The 19010-nt window shown below is 37.8% G+C and overlaps 3 protein-coding genes across 6 annotated transcripts; 1 reads left to right on the top strand and 2 right to left on the bottom strand.

The window, feature by feature from the left end:
* Positions 1-2041: 2041 nt before the first annotated feature.
* stard4 (StAR related lipid transfer domain containing 4) lies at positions 2042-6162 on the bottom strand. 3 transcript variants are annotated; one of them, XM_055181004.2, is made up of 6 exons: positions 6005-6162; positions 4444-4548; positions 4296-4345; positions 3179-3305; positions 2791-2905; positions 2042-2457 (listed from the first exon to the last, which is right to left on the bottom strand). In XM_055181004.2, the coding sequence occupies exons 2-6, from the start codon at positions 4546-4548 to the stop codon at positions 2207-2209; spliced, it is 648 nt and encodes a 215-aa protein (XP_055036979.2). In that variant the 5' UTR covers positions 6005-6162; the 3' UTR covers positions 2042-2206. The 3 variants fall into 3 exon arrangements, with proteins under 3 accessions (XP_055036979.2, XP_055036981.2, XP_073727758.1); XM_055181006.2 differs by lacking the exon at positions 6005-6162 and having other exon boundaries at positions 4239-4345; positions 4444-4462; XM_073871657.1 differs by lacking the exons at positions 4296-4345; positions 6005-6162.
* A 1649-nt stretch (positions 6163-7811) lies between these two features.
* dtwd2 (DTW domain containing 2) lies at positions 7812-14311 on the bottom strand. Of its 2 annotated transcripts, none has more exons than XM_055181002.2 (6): positions 14145-14311; positions 10804-10894; positions 10630-10724; positions 10345-10561; positions 8305-8433; positions 7812-8189 (listed from the first exon to the last, which is right to left on the bottom strand). In XM_055181002.2, exons 1-6 carry the CDS (start codon positions 14309-14311, stop codon positions 8019-8021), a joined length of 870 nt encoding a protein of 289 aa, XP_055036977.1. In that variant the 3' UTR covers positions 7812-8018. The 2 variants fall into 2 exon arrangements, with proteins under 2 accessions (XP_055036977.1, XP_055036978.1); XM_055181003.2 differs by having other exon boundaries at positions 10345-10537.
* Positions 14312-14495: 184 nt separating this feature from the next.
* Positions 14496-18217, top strand: bxdc2 (brix domain containing 2). Its single transcript, XM_055181000.2, has 10 exons — positions 14496-14681; positions 15815-15926; positions 16020-16063; positions 16182-16252; positions 16340-16389; positions 16500-16573; positions 16658-16708; positions 17331-17432; positions 17515-17643; positions 17721-18217. Exons 1-10 carry the CDS (start codon positions 14496-14498, stop codon positions 17976-17978), a joined length of 1077 nt encoding a protein of 358 aa, XP_055036975.1. The 3' UTR covers positions 17979-18217.
* The last annotated feature ends 793 nt before the right edge of the window (positions 18218-19010 follow it).

Raw genomic sequence — 19010 nt, 5'->3', positions numbered from 1 at the left:
CCCCCCCAGTGGTCCGCCAAAAGATGACCTAAACTAGTCAAGTGTTTATACAATCGTCAATTATTTAAGTAGATTTTTTATGCACTTGCAAAACTGTGATATCAGTTCTTGCCATTCTGTTTTAATAATGTAAAAATGGATCGGTGGCCAAACTAAAGAGGAGTCAATAGAAGGATCAAGTGTCAACCCTGTAATTTCAGTGATTTTGGACATTAAGGGGAACATTTTTTTTTGTATTTTATTGTTACCATAGTTACAACCACAGACTTCATATACCCACCACCTCAGTTTTAAACTAAGGGCTCTTTGGAATGACATTAAGTGGGACCTAGGCTGTTATACTATGTTTAATTGCATTTTTTTCATATGTGCAGTTTGTTGTTCATATTAAGCTGTAACTCATTTCACATTTACAATTCATATTATAATAACTGAACATAGCATTGCATTTGTGTTTAAAAAATGTGTTTTTGACTTGAAACAGTTGCATATTAAACTTAAACTTAGCTTATCCTTCCTATTTTGTTGTTTTTTGGGGGCGTGTTAAGAGGGGGATTCTGTTAGGTGATCCTCAGAAAAAAATTGGAAGATAAAGTGGTCCTTTGGCTGAAAAAGTTTGAGAAACACTGTTCTAGAGCATTAGAGAAAACTATTCATGCATTTATTTTTTTCTCGGCTAGAATATTGTAACTCACTTAGGAGCCAGGATGTTGACTGGCACACATAAACATGATCATATCACACCAATTATTTTCTCTCTCAACTGGCTACCTGTACATCTTCACATTGAGTATAAAATCTTAGTGATGGTTTTAAAATCTCTAAATGGGCTGGCATCCTCTTATCTTTCAGACCATCTAAAGCACCACATTCCTACTAGATCCCTTACTGTAGGTCCTCTGATCAGCTGCTTCTCTTTGTCCCCAGGTCTCGATTACACTTTAAGGGGGCCGTGCTTTTTTGGTCATTGGTCCCAAACTGTGGAACTCTTTACCTCACCAAATTAGAGCTGTAAAGTGTCTGTTTTTAAAAAGAAGTTAAAATCCTACTTGTTATCTAAAGCCTTTACCGCCTCTTGAAACCTGTTTTAGTGCCGTGTTATCTTTTACACTTTGTTTAATATACCATTCTTTTAAATAATGCGTTTTTTTTCATTGCTTATTTAATGTATTTATGATGTAATTTTTAAAAATGCTTTGTACAGCACCTTGGACAGCGCCACGCTGTAGTTGTGTTTTTAATAAAAAAATAAACTAAACTAGAACTCTTTGAGTTTCTGCTCTACTGTGACTATGAGGTGATTGCTGAAGTTGGTTATTTGTTTTCTTAGAAAGGACTTTTGTTGTAAATGGCAAGAACCAAAAACCTCTATGTATTGTGTGAAGCTTGTTATTGGCAATTATCTTCTGGAGGAATCACTGTGTATTCATTTGTGGTCTTCACCAGTGGATTAATTCCGTTTTCTTTTGACATTGGAACTGAGTGTTACTCATATTGCTGTGGCCTATGGACAGCATTCCAGTTTACTTTGTCTTACCAATGTGGAATTGGGGATGTAATAATTGCATCAGACTCAAGTATTGCTCTGGACTTTAAACTCTAAAATTATCATTTAATTTAAGTGTTTTGAAGTGGTTTGTTTATATCAGTTGTTTTCTTTGAATATGTTTGGTATATGTGGGATAAATAAAATAAGATAAAAAGATCCTTGGTTTTGTGAAAAGGTTATTTAACAGTACACCTCGATTATCTGTTAAATCCCCTCAGAGTAATATCTATATTGAGAGTGTGTTACAAACTGTAATTATTTTATGTTATTTTCTAAACACCAAATGGCCGAATTCAACACATAACATCTAGATCAATATCTAAAAACAATTTAAATCAAATTTAGATCCTAAATGATGTGAATTTTTCATAGAAATGTGATATTTACAGTCAAGCTAATGGTGTAGTTGAGGAATTGAGGTTAGGGTTAGAACGAACCTTTCACTTATCTCTACAATATTAAAGTTAACTGTGAGGTCAGACAGATTAGTGCTGAAGTTTTAGGGTTCATTTATTAATCATTGCACAGAAATGAAACTGACTGAAAGTCAGATAACACAGGAAATATTCAACCGTGAACTTTTTAATTTACATATGTACTATCAGTTAATAAATAAAAACCAAAGCATTGCTTGGTCTCTGCATAATTCTCTCATTATCATATTTGCACGTAATGGAGACTACGCGTAACATTTAGAGCCTGTCTGAGGTCACTGTAAAAATTGACCAGACCGCTGGCCATCGCCGTGTCCACCGCAGACTGCGGTAACATTCCCCGCAGGTCAGTTTGGATGTAGCCAGTTAGTAAACTGTGTGTAGAATTCTCCTCTGGAATGCAGAACCAACCACACGGGTGATTAAACCCTCGTACGAAACCCTGTTTGTGTTCATCATGGTCAACGCTCACACCTGTAATGACAATAACAACATGACATTCAACCAATGACTTCCACTACAAGAATCACTTCAAAATTAAAGGGGAAAAAGGCAGTCTTTATTTTTTCAACATGCTTAACCCCTAACCCTGCTAATATGAAAGCAGCATAATAAAACACAGCAGGCACTACGTGCATAGTAGAAAACCACACACAAATATGAATGATGATTTATTTTTCACTATCATATTGTCTATATTTTATGGTGCTGGTAATAGGCTTAGGGTTAAGTGAGATGTTTACATTTACTACATTTAAATAGTCATTAAAAGTGAACCCAACATTCAACAAACAGCAAGCTACTGACCGCAGGATAGCAGACCATTCTCATAGTCTGTAGTGTACGAAAAATCCACAAACTCTCGAGGAGAAATGATATCCCACAGTTGTCCTGCTGTTGTGTATTTCACAACGCAACAGCCCTGCAAATAACAACAAATGGGATGGGATAGTTGAGATATTTTAATTTAATATTGATTAAATAGTCAGCTCTAACTTATATAATCTAACTAAAACATGAGATGTGAATTCACCAAAAGTATTAAATATGAAATTTGCAGCAGAAACGGTCACCTTGAGATTTGCCAAGCTGATAATAATAATGCATGTGTTTCATCATATAGACCCTTAACAACATGGATAAACAATCACTAGCTGCCATTAACCGTTGTACATTAACAGGAAGATATATTTACCTCGTCAAGTGTTTCTACAATCTCCATTGAAGTCATTAGACTGTCCCAGTTTAATCTGCACGGCCCGGGCCGGATATACTCCACAATCCTCTGGGGATTCTCTGCAACTCTTCCCTCTGCTTTATACCTACAAAGAAAAGGAGACATTTCCCATATTATGAATGTGTATTAGAGGTCAGCGGGGTGTGAAATCTTACTTCCTGGTGGGTCACTGTCCCATAAAGATCAGACACTAAATACAACAAATCTGCCTGCACTTTAAACCCTGACATAGAGATCTGCATCAGAGTGCAGTGTGAAGGACGAGATTAGATGTGTGCGGGCGGGCGAGCGAGCGCTAGAAACTTTTGGTGTGGATGTTGGGGGATTATATGTTGATTTGCGGGAACATTTTAAAATAAAATATCCAATAAAAAACCTTACATGTAACTTAAATAAATTTGTTACATCTTTCATCACAAGGTTAATGTTTACACTTTATCACGAGTAATCTATATCTCTTTATCTCGAGTAAGCATGATACAGCAGGTGGATCTCGATCAGTGCAGTACATAATGCAAAGGCCAAAGATTGAGGTCTGTAGCGTCCTATATGTGCAGTTTTTAAAAAAAAGCCAATCTTCTCTGACTTTAAATGACAAGTAAATCAACATGACAAGAGCACTAAAAGATGAAACAACTAAAATATCTGTTGTTGGTGCCCATCCTATACCATCATCTCTGCCCAGGGCTTCCTTAATTTACATTTAGCAAACGCTTTTATCCAAAACGAGTCAGCACCTTGTTAGCCAACAATCGCTATAAATTTTTGCTCATTTTCTGTTCCTTTGTTATTTTTCACAATCGGGAACGAGTGGTAAAACATTGCATATTAAAAGATGAGCGTGCAAAAGCAGGATGTATACTAACTACAGAATTTTGAAGGCGGGACCAGGAAAATAGTATTGATTTTTGTTTTTTGCAGGAGCGGGAGAAAACCTGCGCAAGTGCTAAGAGCAGAATAAAAAAAATCTATCACGCACAGGTCTCTGACCTGAAGTCTATAATTAGCCGATTCATACGTGTTTATTTCTGCAGGAAGGTGGACCTCTAGGGCAGCGCTTGACATTAAGACTCACAGAAATCCACCAAATTCCTCCGAACGTTTCCTCCAAACGGTCACATCCTTCTGAAGAAAGCAGACAGACCATGTCAAGCTGAAAGGCTGAAGCGAAAGTCAAACAGATGGACAGACACACACAGGAAGAGAATTAAAGAAGAACTTACTGATTTCTTTGCAACGTTCCACTCAGTTGCGTTCAGGTGATGATATGACACAAGAGTTTCCTCAAGTTTAGATCTCAGAGAACCAAAATGTGACAAACTGCTCATCTGAAACACAAATTAATGAATAGCGTAATGTATAGGTTGACAGAGAGCTGATAAGGCTTTCCAATGTTATAGCATTTGTTTTATCCAGTGCTGCTGAGAGGCCGTGCTTCATCGTATGAGTGGATGGATTTAGTTTCTCTTGATATACTGAAAACTGCATGTCTGGCTACTGATCAGTAACCATAACACATCATAAAGAGAAGACCAAGGAGAGGGTAAATCAAGATTTCTGGTGAGATAAGCCTGCTCCACAGAGCTAATGGCATCCGGACGTGGCTGTCATCAGCACAGAAAGGATCTTCAGTGCTAAATAACACACACACACTGTATTCACCTTACACACTTCACACACAACACATCATCATTCCTGCGGCCTGATCTGTACTGAGGATGGACAGACCGGGTGCTTACAGAAGGTCATTTCACCTCTACAATCATCCATTTATATGGCATTTATTCATCCAGCATTACTAGCTAAAGACACAGAAATATCCAAAGAACAAAGAGATTGTTTGGAGACATAAAGAACAGTTCCGAAAATGAGGGCAAATATGAGCAACCGTTGTAATTTTTTACTTTTTTTAACTTGTCTCTGTTGAAAATAGATTGTTGTTAATTTACTGTGACAAGCAAATATTTGCACAAAATATTGTTCATTTCCAACATTTCTGTCGTACATTATTGCTCAAATATGAAATGCTAAGCATTTACTCTGGTTTCAAAGGAATCGTTTGGAATGGAGTATGACATTATTCAAATAAAGAAATACATGTACTCCATACTAACCTATCTTTAATAACTACTATGCTTTTGTTGTTCCTTGATTTCCTGTATTTTTTTTTATTTCTACAACGTAAGAGCTGCTTTATGTAGCGCTACATAACTTGAATTGAAATGTTAATTGTCAAAATCAGAGTTAATCTCTTCGTCAAAACATGTAAATAAACACAATAGATTACGGTCTTTATTTCTTAGGGCATTAGTAGTGAACTAACCTACTAATTAATACTTTGCCATCTATACGTCTCAAATAAAAACGATTCTATTTTTATATCACCCAAATATATTTTTTAAATCATCTTTAATAAATACTATGACAAACGACATGTTTTTAATATTATATCACTTACAATAACTGTACTTCGAAAGATAAAATGTTGTTCATAATTATGAAAGTCATATTAATAAAATAAAGTTTGAAACACATGAGGTAACTTATTATTACTTATATTAAGCAGAAATAAAAGATCAGAAGTAACTTACATTTTAATAAATCAAACTAAATTCGTGCTATTTGAGAAACAATAAGTTTAAACCTTTTAATAAATCTAACAGGTAGCTAATTCAAGTTCATGCCTGTCAGAAACAAACTCGACATGAAAATAAGACTTATTTATTTAAAATATTTTACTTTTATTCATAAACGACATGTAGGACTGTGGTGTTTCTGTCATACCGTGTCGCAGACTTTGATCTCCTCCGTCGCTGATGTTGATCTTCGTGTTCTTCTATCAGATTCTGTTGTTCAGACTCAAATACATTCAACAGAGCTGATTGGTCGAAAGAAACGAGCGAACTTCAGACTCAGAAGCTGGTTGGCTATTCACAACTCGTACGTTCTTAAGTCAGACTTTACGCAGAGCTGCGCAGACTGATCGTACTATGACATCAGAATATAGCTCAGGAGTACTTAATTTAAAGGGGTCATATTATGAGATTTTTTAATGAGATGTCAAATAAATCTTTGGTGTCACCAGAGTACATATGTAAGTTTTAGCTAAAAATACCACTAAAATAATTTATTATAGCATGTTAAAATTGCCACTTTTTAGGTGCCAATAAAAATGTGGCATTTTTGGGTGTGTCCTTAAAATGCAAATAATCTGATTAAAAGAAAGCGCTAATCACTATGGTTTGTTAAAATTGAAACTCAACTGTGCTGTCAATTATTTTTTTCTCTCTCTTGGATAGTGCAGATTAAGGGGTGGTATTGTTGTAATTGGTCAGAAAACATCACTAATTTTTTACATGCTTGCAGAGAATGGTTTAACAAAACTAAGTTACTGGTTGATCTAGGTTAATAGAAGCACTGGGGAACCAATTGTAGCACTTAAACATGGAAAAAGTCAGATTTTCTGGATACGACCCCTTTAACACATTACAGAGCATTCTACTCTCTTGCATACCGGTCAACATTGGGATTTGAAAATAAGGGACATTCCCGGACCCTATAATCCCCTGCAAAAAAATGACTTTTAGTATTTTTGTCTTGTTTTCTGTATAAATATCTAAAATAAATCTTAAATTAAGATGCACTTTCTTGGTGTGCAAAATGACCTAAGAATGTGAGTCTAGGTTTTAGACAAAAAATAGTGAATTTGTGCTTAAAACAAGCCAAAAAATGGGATAAGTAAAAAATATTGAAATACGTTTATTTTTTTCTTATACACTAGATTCAGAAAATATTTTCTTACCCCGTTTGCAGATTTATTTATTATTTTTTTTTTTTTTTTGCTTGTTTTAAGCACAAATAACTTAACATTGATATTTTTGTCTAAAACTATAGACTTATTTTTCTTAGGTCGTTTTGCTCGTAAAGAAAATGCATATTAATCCAAGAATTTAAGTATTTGTACTGAAAACAAGACAAAAATACTAAGTAAAAAGTTTTTTTGCCGTCTATACTTTGTATCATTGTTTGTATGGCTCTCTTGCATCTGCAAGAGACTTGTTATAGGTCGCAGAAGTTACATTCCTTAACACCCTGAATTAAGTAGTAAAGCACAAACAGCAGTGTTTCCCAACACGAAAAGGTATAAGAAATGCACAACCCGCGGTGCAACACGCATTAGCCATTTGTGTAGTGAATTTGTGTACGCAGGCGTAGGTGCGCACTAATGCGCGTGGTGGTTGTAGCTTTGCGTGCTGCTCGTCATCCTTCATCCATCCTCGAGAAGCTTTTTTTCTTCTCGTTTTATTGACGGGTGTCGTTTGAGTGATATGTTACAGATATACTGGCGAATGCTTTAAGAGGTGAATTTGGCAAACATCAAATTCGGGCAGAGGGACTTTTTAAAAGAAAGACTAAAATACGGGAAATTATTTAAACGAGATGATGGCGGGATATAATGGTAAAATACGGGAGAATCTTGACAGGTATGCTCTCGTGATACTTTGATGAGTTACGCTGATCGGCCTTGCAAAGCTCTGCACCTACAGCTGTGCTAAAGTTTTACGTCACTAGAGGGCATCAAACATACACGTAACCAATACACATTCTCTTTAATTTTACAAACACAAATGAAATAACAATCATTGATTAACAGAGGAAACTTCATCCAAACGTTAATATTGCTTGTCTAAAAATCAAACCCCTACATGTGAACATAAGCTGTCAATCTCAGGTTAAAACCAAATAACAGTAAGCATTGTTTCCTATAGAAAATAAGTTGTAGTTTCATAAAAAAGGCTCAGTTGTTTTGGTTGCCGATGAGTTTCTGCATCCTGCGAATCTTGCGCTTGTTTTGCGGCAGAATTTTGTTGTACTGCCCATTTTTAATAAGATGTTCTTTACTGTGGTGGACCTGAGCGCCGTGCTGAAGCTGGAAGGAGCAAAGAGCCTGAAGAGGCTTGAGAAGAACCTGCAGAAAACACATCATCAAAAACACCTCAGCAGTCTCCAAACACACCTCCTCGATAAAACTCTCGGTTTGTACTTTGTAAAGGTGAGAGAGTGATCATCTGAAAAAGACAAACCTCCTGGATGTGTTGGTTCTTCTCCATTATGGAGAGCGTGACGGCAGCACACTCAAGCGTAGACACACACATGTTGGTGGGCTGGGTGCGGATTACATACTGACTAGAGGAGGTGCTGCGGAGCTGTACCTGTGGAGACAAACCTCATCGTGAACAAATCACTGTACAAACCCTGTATTGTGTAATTGTGCCATTATGTATATTGGGTATACTGTATTGTGTATATACAGTTGTGTTCAAAATTATTCAACCCCCCAATGCTGTTAAGGGTTTTAGGGAATTTAGTGTACATTTGTAATTGTATTCAGAATGAAATCCTACAATGACTTCTTAAAGAACCATATGCAACTAAAATGACATCAATTGGTTTTGTAATATAGTAGTAAATGTTTCTTTTGTGAATTCTTCATTGACACAATTATTCAACCCCTTAAAGAACTACCACTCTGAAGAACAGAGGTTCATTGAAGTGTTTTCAATCAGGTATTGAAAACACCTGTGGATGTCAGGGAACAGCAATAAAGCCTAATAAGCACCAATTAGGCAGCTTTAAAATGACTGTGATACTCAACTCCTTCTAAACATTTACTGGTGTGGTTACAAACATGGTGAAGTCAAAAGAATGGTCCAGGAAGACAAGAGAAGAGGTGATTAATCTTCACAGGAAGGGCAATGGCTATAAGAAGATTGCAAAGATGTTAAACATACCAAGTGACACCATAGGAAGCATCATTCGCAAATTCAAGGCAAAGGGCACTGTTGAAACACTTCCTGGTCGTGGCAGAAAAAAGATGCTAACTGCGACTGCTGTGCGCTATCTGAAGCGTAGAGTGGCAAAAAGTCCCCGTGTGACTGCTGAGGAACTGAGAAAAGATGTGGGTACTGAAGTTTCTGCTCAGACAATACGGCGCACCCTGCGTACTGAAGGCCTCCATGCCAGAACTCCCAGGCCCACCCCCTTGCTGTCTCCAAAGAATAAGAAGAGTCGACTGCAGTATGCCAAAAGTCATGTGGACAAACCACAGAAGTTTTGGGATAGTGTTCTGTGGAAAATTAGAACTGTTTGGGCCCATGGATCAACGCTATGTTTGGAGGAGGAAAAACAAGGCCTATGAAGAAAAGAACACCTTGCCTACTGTGAAGCATGGTGGGGGGTCAATCATGCTTTGGGGCTGTTTTGCTTCTGCAGGTACAGGGAAACTTCAGCGTGTGCAAGGTACCATGAATTCTCTTCAATACCAGGAGATATTGGATGACAATGTGTTGCAGTCCGTCACAAACCTGAGGCTTGGGAGACGTTGGACCTTTCAACAGGACAATGATCCCAAGCATACCTCCAAATCCACTAGAGCATGGTTGCAGAAAAAAGGCTGGAACATTTTGAAGTGGCCATCGCAGTCACCAGACTTAAATCCGATTGAGAACCTCTGGTGGGACTTAAAGAAAGCAGTTGCAGTGCGCAAGCCTAAGAATGTGACTGAACTGGAGGCTTTTGCCCATGATGAATGGGCGAAGATACCCGTAGATCGCTGCAAGACACTTGTGTCAAGCTATGCTTCACGTTTAAAAGCTGTTTTAACTGTAAAAGGATGTTGTACTAGGTACTAAGATTGAATGTCACTTGGGGGTTGAATAAAACTGAAAATTATGTGAGCACAGAAAAGACATTTGTGGTTATTTCATTATAAATGTTATGTTATATTTGTCTGACCTACACATGCCTCTTTGATGTAATTGTAAGCAGGATGACTGAATGATCAAAATCAATGTCAAACCGGCCAAAACAATCAATTTCAGTTGGGGTTGAATAATTTTGAACACAACTGTAGTGGGCTGGTTGTTGCCTAATTGCTAAAGAATCAACCTCATAACTCTAAAATCACAGGTTTGATTCACAAGCCCCGCAGTAAACAACTGTAAACATCAAGGGCACGTCAGTCGTAACCTGCCGACCTTCGGGTTACAAGTCCGACTCTCTAACCCACTACTAGGCCACGACTGACACTGTGACTAAAGTGCAACATTATGTGTGAATCGGACCTGTTTTGGCAGCCTGAAGAGAGAGTTGCGGAGGAACATGTCCTTCGCTTGACTCCAGGTACCATCGATCAGAATGACATTGTGGCCCGTTAGAGTACAGTCTGAAGCGAGATCCTCTAGATTTTCCGCGGACGCGCCGGGATACAGAAGCAGAGTGTGTGCGTCCTTACACACGGCCGCCAGCTCGGGATATCTAACACAACCAACGTGATGACAGCTGGACATAAAGAATTGAAAACTGCAACCTTACAGGTATGCTGTGAATAAATGTGCTGTGTAATTTACCTCTCTTCAGTAAATCGCCTTCCAATAAAGACCTTGCATTTTCCCGGAGGGAGACACGCCACCAGGAGCGGAACCGTACGGAGGACCCGACTTTCCTGGAAGAAGCAGAAGAGAAGAACTTTGACTCATCGGACAGTGTAAAGAATGCCATGAGATGTTTGGACACGCACAGACCTCAGCCGGATGCTGGACGATGTAAAGACACGTGGAGACGTCGAGAGGATGGGCCGGTAGATACGGGCATAGACACACCTTAATTGGACGACTGACCCCAAGAAAACACACAAATTATTAAAACCTCATTAAATACGCTGCATTAAAGCCATACAGACACTGATGATGGACAGCCAGCTCACGAAAATAACCTTTAAATGCAAAGTCAAGAATCTAGTGCGAGTCTGAAAGGTCATAACCCTAACAGTAATGCACACTAACGCATCACTAATCACCACTAGACATTTCTAACTCATACTAGAAAATGACTTTCCATTAATGTCCACAACAGAATGCTTTTGAGATTTTATGGTGCAGCAGTCATCGATAGTGTCACAGCATCATGTATTACATGTTGGTATGGCAATGCTATCAAGATACAGAAGAAATCAATAAGGAAAGTGGTAACAATGACGTATATTTCGGTCACGGTTGGGTCAGGGGAGCTTAATTCAATCATGAAAAGAAAATGACTAAAGCTGCCTTTTTTATTACAGGTTGTGTTTCTCATTTCATGTGTTACAGTACTGCTCAATCTACAGTTATTTAGTGTTGTAACCCATCCTGAAGTTTGACTTTCCTTTTCGAGTTTTGTTTGAAGTTTGAGTTTTTCAGTATAAATGTAAACCAGGTATAAATGTCAGAAGTTCCTTTCGGGACAAAAGTAACACTTGTTGTTACCCTAACCTTTGTTAATTTTGCATCGCTGCTAATGTGGGGCATTATGTTGAGAATTTATATTATGCTACTCATTTCATAAAATTTTCATAGTGTTCATACTGTAAAAAAAATGTGAAGTTTTTACTGTACGAATGCTATTGAAACATTTAATTTTTTGCACAAATATAGAACAAAATATGTTTGCATTCACATATTAACAAGGTCATAGTCACTAAAAACAAGAGTAACACAAAAAAAAATGTATCTTGTACTGTTGAATTATACTGTCAACATTTGTGCAAAATACCACCTGGTATTGATAGACAACACTTGTGAGTTATTGACCACAGCAAAAATATATATCTGTCTAAACATTAGGTTTTTTAAATCAAGTTTTTCAGAAAAAAAATGATACTTTCACCCTTGCTCTCCCCTAGTAAACAAAAGGTTGATTCTTTCAAATGCACACAGATGTGTCAGTGATGGTTTCAACGTTAGGGTTTATGTTACTTTATGGGTGAAAACACAATACTGGTTTAGGCCTGTAGGTAACATGGACAATCAATGAATCCATATCACAACGAGCTTGGCAGAGACTGACGTTTTATTTTATTAATTGTCAGTGTTACAATTTTCTCTAACATCATTGCTAAATCAGAAAACAATGGCCATGTGGTTTGGTGTTTTGCTTCGAGTAAATTTGATGTTTTTTGCCAAATGGACAAACTGTTGTTTTTGCAGCAGTGGTGTAATTTCCATCATACAGTAAATAGCTAATAGTATAATCTCATTGGTTTCTTTTCTAATGTAATCGGGGCGTAGATTTATTTGTGCATCTTATAATATATTTCAATTGAAAGGCATACATGTCGTGATTATGGAGCAGTATTAGGGTTGCCAACTGTCCCGGATTAGCCGGGACGTCCCGTATTTTAAGCCTAATTATTTTTTTCCAGTACGGGACATCCCGCGTCCCGTTTTTTGACCGCTACGCTTGATCTAACCAGTGACTGATACAACAGGCTTCAGCTTCATGTGGCGCCACAACGACAGGCAGACAACATCAAAATCCCGCGAGAGGGATTCGAGAAATCCCACAGAAGCCGCTATCGAAATGCTCTCGCGGTACTTTGATGTCATCCACTGTCAGTCCTTGCGGTGCCACAAGCAGCAGCAGTGCTGATCACGACACCTTTTATCCAATCACAGATCCCCAGCATATTCAGTACACGTTAAAGAGGGTCAAATAATACGATTTTATGTTTGCTTTTTTATATAGTCGGTTACTTAGCTGTTTGTGTAAGATCGGCATAGTTACTAAGTTTGCTCTCAATTCTGAAGAGATCGCTGATCCAGACCTGCCTAAAAGACATCAATCTGAAGGATTGAATCATTTTCAACTTTACTAGGACATTTTGGCGCTTCTGATTCACATATTGTAAGTGTGTTTTAATTTATGTTTTTGTTGTTGACCCTGTAAGACCACATCTTATAGAATCTATGTTAGTTCAGTTTGTCACAAGATTAAAATGAAGGGAATAACGTTTTATTTACCTTTCGTGCGGTAGTCACAAGTGTTTTGTTTTAAGCCCGGAATACACTGCACGATTTTTGTCCTCTTATAAGATCATTACCTTATCAAACTGTGCGACATGTATCGTTTAAACTCGGGTACGAGAGACGTGTAGACTGTACGACGATGACACGGAAGCTTCGGCGGCTGCGTCACACGTTGCGCTACGTCACCAGCATGCACTCGTGTTAAACAAATACCGGCGCGCAGGTCGTAGCAGCAAACACACTGAAAACTATCGTAGGCTATCTTTGGACGCAAGACTGGGAAAACGGCCGTCTTTGAACCTCTCTCACTGTATGACATAGGACCACCGATGGAGAGCCACGATTACAGAAATCGCGACGATAGTTTCACGATGGCAATCTTTCGTCTGGGACAGCCAATTATCGTGCAGTGTATCCCGGCCTTATAAAATACATAACTATATTATCAGTGGTGTATAAAGACCTTTCATAATGAAGTGTTATGTTTTATTACCTTAGAATTAGATGTTTTTATCTACATAAAGGGTTCCCTTACATGGAAAATCACCATTTTGTTTCTACAAAAGCCCTTAACAGACAAACTTTGTCTCCAACAATGACATGGCTGTACGGTGGCGGCTACCGTAACTTCTCTATCCGTTTCAGTGAACGGTGGACTGAAACGTTTGTTGCAATTTGCAACCTCACCACTATGTACTAAAATTTACACACTGCACCTTTAATGGTTCAAAAGTAGCCTTACTGTGTTAAAAGTAGGCTACCTGCTGTAAATTAACAAACTATTAATAAACCTACCATGTATGTTCCCAAGGCATAAGAGTTATAAAATAATATTGAATTAAGAGATTAGGTATCATTTTGACAAATGGCTTAAATACACTGTATACAAAACCATATAAGCACTGTTGCGACAGGCCACATTTTGTCCCGTATTCCAGAGTGAGAAAGTTGGCAACCCTAATTGTGTGTTATCTGTATACAGACTGTCTCTCTCTCTCTCTCTCTATCTGTCTCTCTCTCTGTCTCTCTCTCTCTCTCTCTCTCTCTCTCTCTCTCTCTCTCTCACTCTCTCTCTCTCTCACCAGCACGTGTGGCAAGTTGGGCGTCTCTCACTGGTCTCAACAGGCAGATCTGACAGCACTGAGAACCCTTCATCATCATTTTCGTCATCATCTTTATCTTTGTCCTTCATCTCATCTTCATCGTCATCCTTTATTTCCTCTGTTTCTCCAGTAAATTCGGAGCTCATCGTGACGTCCTTTTCCGAGTTTAACGGCGATCTGCGATCACGGCATTACAACTAATTTAACTGTTACCTGCTCATAGCTCACATTTCTCGAGTTATCTGCTTCTGTTCCTGGCTGGCGACTCGCGCCGCGCGTGCTTGAGACGTCACTTCTGCTCATCCGCTTCCGGTGACGTATGTGAGAAAGATGGCGGCGCGCAGAAGGAAACGTGCGGCAGAGGGACCATCAGAAATCAATGCCAAAATAAAGCGAAATAAGACGACAAACGCCGTAACCAACAATAAGAAAGCAAGGGTTACAGTGGAGAATGAAAAAGACAATGAAACATCTGACCACTGCAATATTATCAGCGTCCCGAAGCCAGTCAGCGCGGTGAGATATTAAACTCGTACATCATCATATACTCGTCAACGGGCTTATAAACGATTTATAATAATTTCACATGATTCCAGTTTTAGAATGATAATTTGATCATAATTATTGATCATAAACTGTAATGTTAGTCAGTCTGATGACATGAATTTTTTATTTAGTTGTATTTACACAATGTTCATTGTTTCAAAGCAACAGCATGGCCGTTTTTAAATATAGTTCAGAATGGAGTACATAAAGTTAAAGAGTTATTTAAAATGTATGTCCTTTTTTTAATAATGTAATAATCATAGAATAGTCAGAGAATTAATCTGAACTTTAACAACAGGTTGCTCCTAACAATATCTTACATCTGTGAAATAAAAAATATACATTTGTGTGAAAAAGCATTACGTCTGTATTAAATAAAAACCTTACATGTGTATGAAATGGTTTAAGATGGAAGTAACTGGTTTTAGCTGTCTTCCAACTAAAATGAGCTTAAAATTGTTTCCAAACCCCCTCTAAAACTAACCTGCTGAACTAGCTAAAGCCAAGCTGGTAGACCAGATCTGCAGGGAAATAAGTGTAAGTTTACACTGCTGTAGTTTACCGTATCCATCATACAGATGTGTTGCTGCAGTTCTGATGTATTATGTATGTGTGTTTTCTTTATTATGATAAGATGTAAAAAAAAAAACTATTGACATACCCAATCTGAAAAACCTTACTTGCAATAAACAGCCGTTACCTTCAGCTCTTTGATAGAGAGAAATGATTCCCTTTATCTGTGGAATAATAGCTCTTCCTTTTAACTGATGTAGGGTTTATATAGGTTAAGTGTTTATTGCAAGTAAGGTTTGACAAACTTTAGGGGTTTTTGTTAGGTTCCCTTTTTTTAAGTTTTTCCTGGAAAAAATGTGGTTTTCCCTGGTTGTTGTTTAGGTATGTTAAGCATTTTAGGAAGTCTCATTTTATACTGACATTGTGTTAAAAATGAATTGGTTTTACAGAATGCCATCTGTAGAAATATAGTCTATATATAATCTTCTGTATATTTATATAATAATTCGTTCTTACAGACTGGTGAGTTTCTACTAGTTTTAATGAAAACTTTTTCATTTAATATTTTTATCTGAATGATCTGTGATCAGGGTAAATGGAAGAACAAGGAGCGAGTTTTGGTCTTTTCCTCTCGTGGCATCAACTTCAGAACAAGACACCTAATGCAGGATTTAAAAACCATGATGCCTCACAGCAAAGCTGGTAAATCCACATTAGATTTACTGAATAACTAAACTAAATGAAATGAAAGTTATCAAGAATTATTTTTTCAAATTTCTGTTTTTTTTTTTTCAGACACCAAAATGGACAGAAAGGACAAACTCTTTGTGGTCAATGAGGTGATTCATGCATGTTCCTCTGGATTGTGTAATTATTATAGATCAATGCAAAAATGTTTGTATAACAAGCACAACCCTGAGCTCTTTGTTTGTTTGTTTGTTTGTTTGTTTGTTTCAGGTGTGTGAAATTAAAAATTGCAACAAGTGCATCTTTTTTGAGGCCAAGAAAAAGCAGGATCTCTACATGTGGTGAGCATCTGCTTCATTACTCCCCAGACACTGTCTCTTAAACCTAATCTCAGTGCTTGACCAGTGACCTTTCATTGTGGTTTACAGGATCTCAAACGTTCCTCATGGACCGTCAGCCAAGTTTCTTGTTCAAAACGGTAGAATTTATGTCCCACATTGTTTAAGCAAACATGTCACACTGTGTGAACCTGAAATTTCTGTAACTGAAAATGTAATATGTGCGTCTGTTTGATCCAAAAATGATTAGTTCACACTCTCGCTGAGCTGAAAATGACTGGAAACTGTTTGAAAGGCTCCAGACCGCTGCTGTCGTTCGACCCCGTGAGTCAAAAGAAATATTTAAGTCATTCAAGCAACCGGCAAAATGAGGATGTTGACTAATAAAATTTGTCTATTCCCTTATAGAAATTTGACAAGGATCCACATTATGCCCTACTGAAGGAACTTTTTACTCAGGTTCATAAAAACATTTTCTTTGTTTGTATTTCACTGCATCTTTACAGTTTTATGCAATATTGAAATGTAATATGTATTCTGGGGTTTCTGTTCTTGTCACCTAATCTACGACTGATCACTAACACTATGATCAGTGGTGGCCGGTGACTTCTCTTCCGAGGGGCGTGAATTCAAAATATGTGTTTGTTGGGTGTCTTGTCAAAATATGTGCCTGCTGCACACGCGTCGAAAGGATTTATGATGAAAGAGAAGCTTACAAAACACAAGACACTAACTTAACACTAAACTCTGATTACACATGAGATTAAGTGAGTAACTGGCAAACCCCTTCAAAGCAACTGCAGCAGATTCCTATTTTGACATGATGACACGTGATGCACATGTTTACATGACGCGCCGAGCACATATTTTCAAACTCGAGCCACAAACGTGACAGGCTTCATACATGTTGTGTATCGAGCTTCGCATGGTGCGCCCTCGAAAAATAAGTCACCGGCCGCCACTGACTATGATGCAATTAAAATAAAAACCCAAGAAATGATAGTATAGAGATTTTTCTTTTGACAATCAACATGAACGCGCCTTTTTCCCAGTCAGTTAACAGAAGATCTTGTTCTTTTAGACCTTCTCAACACCTCAGTATCATCCCAAGAGTCAGCCCTTTGTGGATCACGTCTTCACATTCACCATCGCAGACAACCGAATCTGGTTCAGAAACTATCAGGTGAGGTCATCATAAATCTCTTTCAATCATTAACACTAACTTGGTTGTATTCTTTTGGGACCAACGATTCTTCCATTGATAGATTATTGAAGAAGATGCAGCTCTTGTTGAGATCGGCCCTCGTTTTGTCCTGAACCCGATTAAAATCTTTCAGGGGAGCTTTGGTGGACCCACACTTTATGAAAACCCTCATTTTCAGTCGCCCAATATGGTGAGTTTTCAGTAAGTATTATCAAATTAAGAACATGTTTGTTTTAATGTGACATCGTCTTATTGTGTGATCTGTAGCATCGGCGAATACTGCGACTAGCGTTTGCTGCCAAACAAAAGGAGAGACAGATGGTAAAGGAGATTCGCAAGGAGAAGCGTAAAGAGGGACAGGAAGTGCTGACACAGGACGTCACAGATGACGTGTTTGTAACTCCAGCCGAGCAGAAAACGGTTCACGTTGAATGGGAGGCTCCAGAACCTCAAACGACCAAGAAAAAGCTCAAACTGACTGAGCTGAAGAAGAGAACGCTGATGAAGCGCAAAGGCCTGCGATAAAACTTCAGATTCATACCGAATATCATCACATTTAAAACCATCTTATCAATGCAAACTTGTGATGTGGAGATGAATAAAAATTGGTCTGTTCTCAAATCAGCTATTTTGAGTTCAAGTTTCTATTTCCTAGAACCTGTTGCAGTTTTTTTTTATTTCTTTTGATGGTGTGTCTTGCATTAATCATTTGTATTTTTGCTTGTCTGCAGACTTAATAAACATTTTTTAATGAACTTTCAAAATTGTTGATTTGCAATAGATTTTTTGTGTGTGAAAATATATAGGCCTACACTGTGTATATATAAACAAACAAACAATATTTATACTATCGTCAACGTGATTGCAATATTAAATATTGTGTAGTGAAATCATGATAGGTACAACATTATAGTGTAACAGATGTTTTAGATCCAAAACGGTGGTGTAATATTTGATGAGCAGCTGTCCTTCACGGGTGGTCACGAAGACAACGCGGTCATGCCTGTCTGAGCATGCAGCACAACTCCGTGTGTCTCAATCAGCTCCCTTGTTCAGTAGTCAGGGCACTGATCAGGGAGTCGGCCATTTTAAGGGCTGTCTCAATCGCAAAATCCGTTCAGTGCACTGGAACGTTCGTTCCCTAAAAATTCCCACAATGCAACGCAAAAACCAGTGAGCATCGATGATCCCTATGTTCCCTATCCGGAAATCACGTGACCTTTTCTGAAGCTCGCCAACCGAACATCACGTGATCCAACTCAATAAACTTTATGAAACTTTTATAAAGACAAACGTTTGTTTTAGTTGTAAATATAAACACACATTGCTACACAGTAAGGGACCACAATATACTCAATATTTAAAAGAATAATATTTATTTAAAATTGTAAATATATTTATTACATTTAAAATGTAATTATATGCCTCCAATTTTATGCACATATATGTAAGAGAATAATGACATCATTTTTCACAATGTACCGTTTTTAAAATTAAGTCAGAAAGATGTTGGTTTTGCCGGTTGTTGATGAGTAACAGCTGTGAGTGATTACAACG

The sequence above is a fragment of the Misgurnus anguillicaudatus genome, chromosome 9 (assembly GCF_027580225.2).
Source record: "Misgurnus anguillicaudatus chromosome 9, ASM2758022v2, whole genome shotgun sequence".
Classification (NCBI taxonomy): domain Eukaryota; kingdom Metazoa; phylum Chordata; class Actinopteri; order Cypriniformes; family Cobitidae; genus Misgurnus; species Misgurnus anguillicaudatus.
The sequence above is the reverse complement of the archived record's forward strand: the minus strand, read 5'-3'. Positions and strand labels throughout refer to the sequence as shown.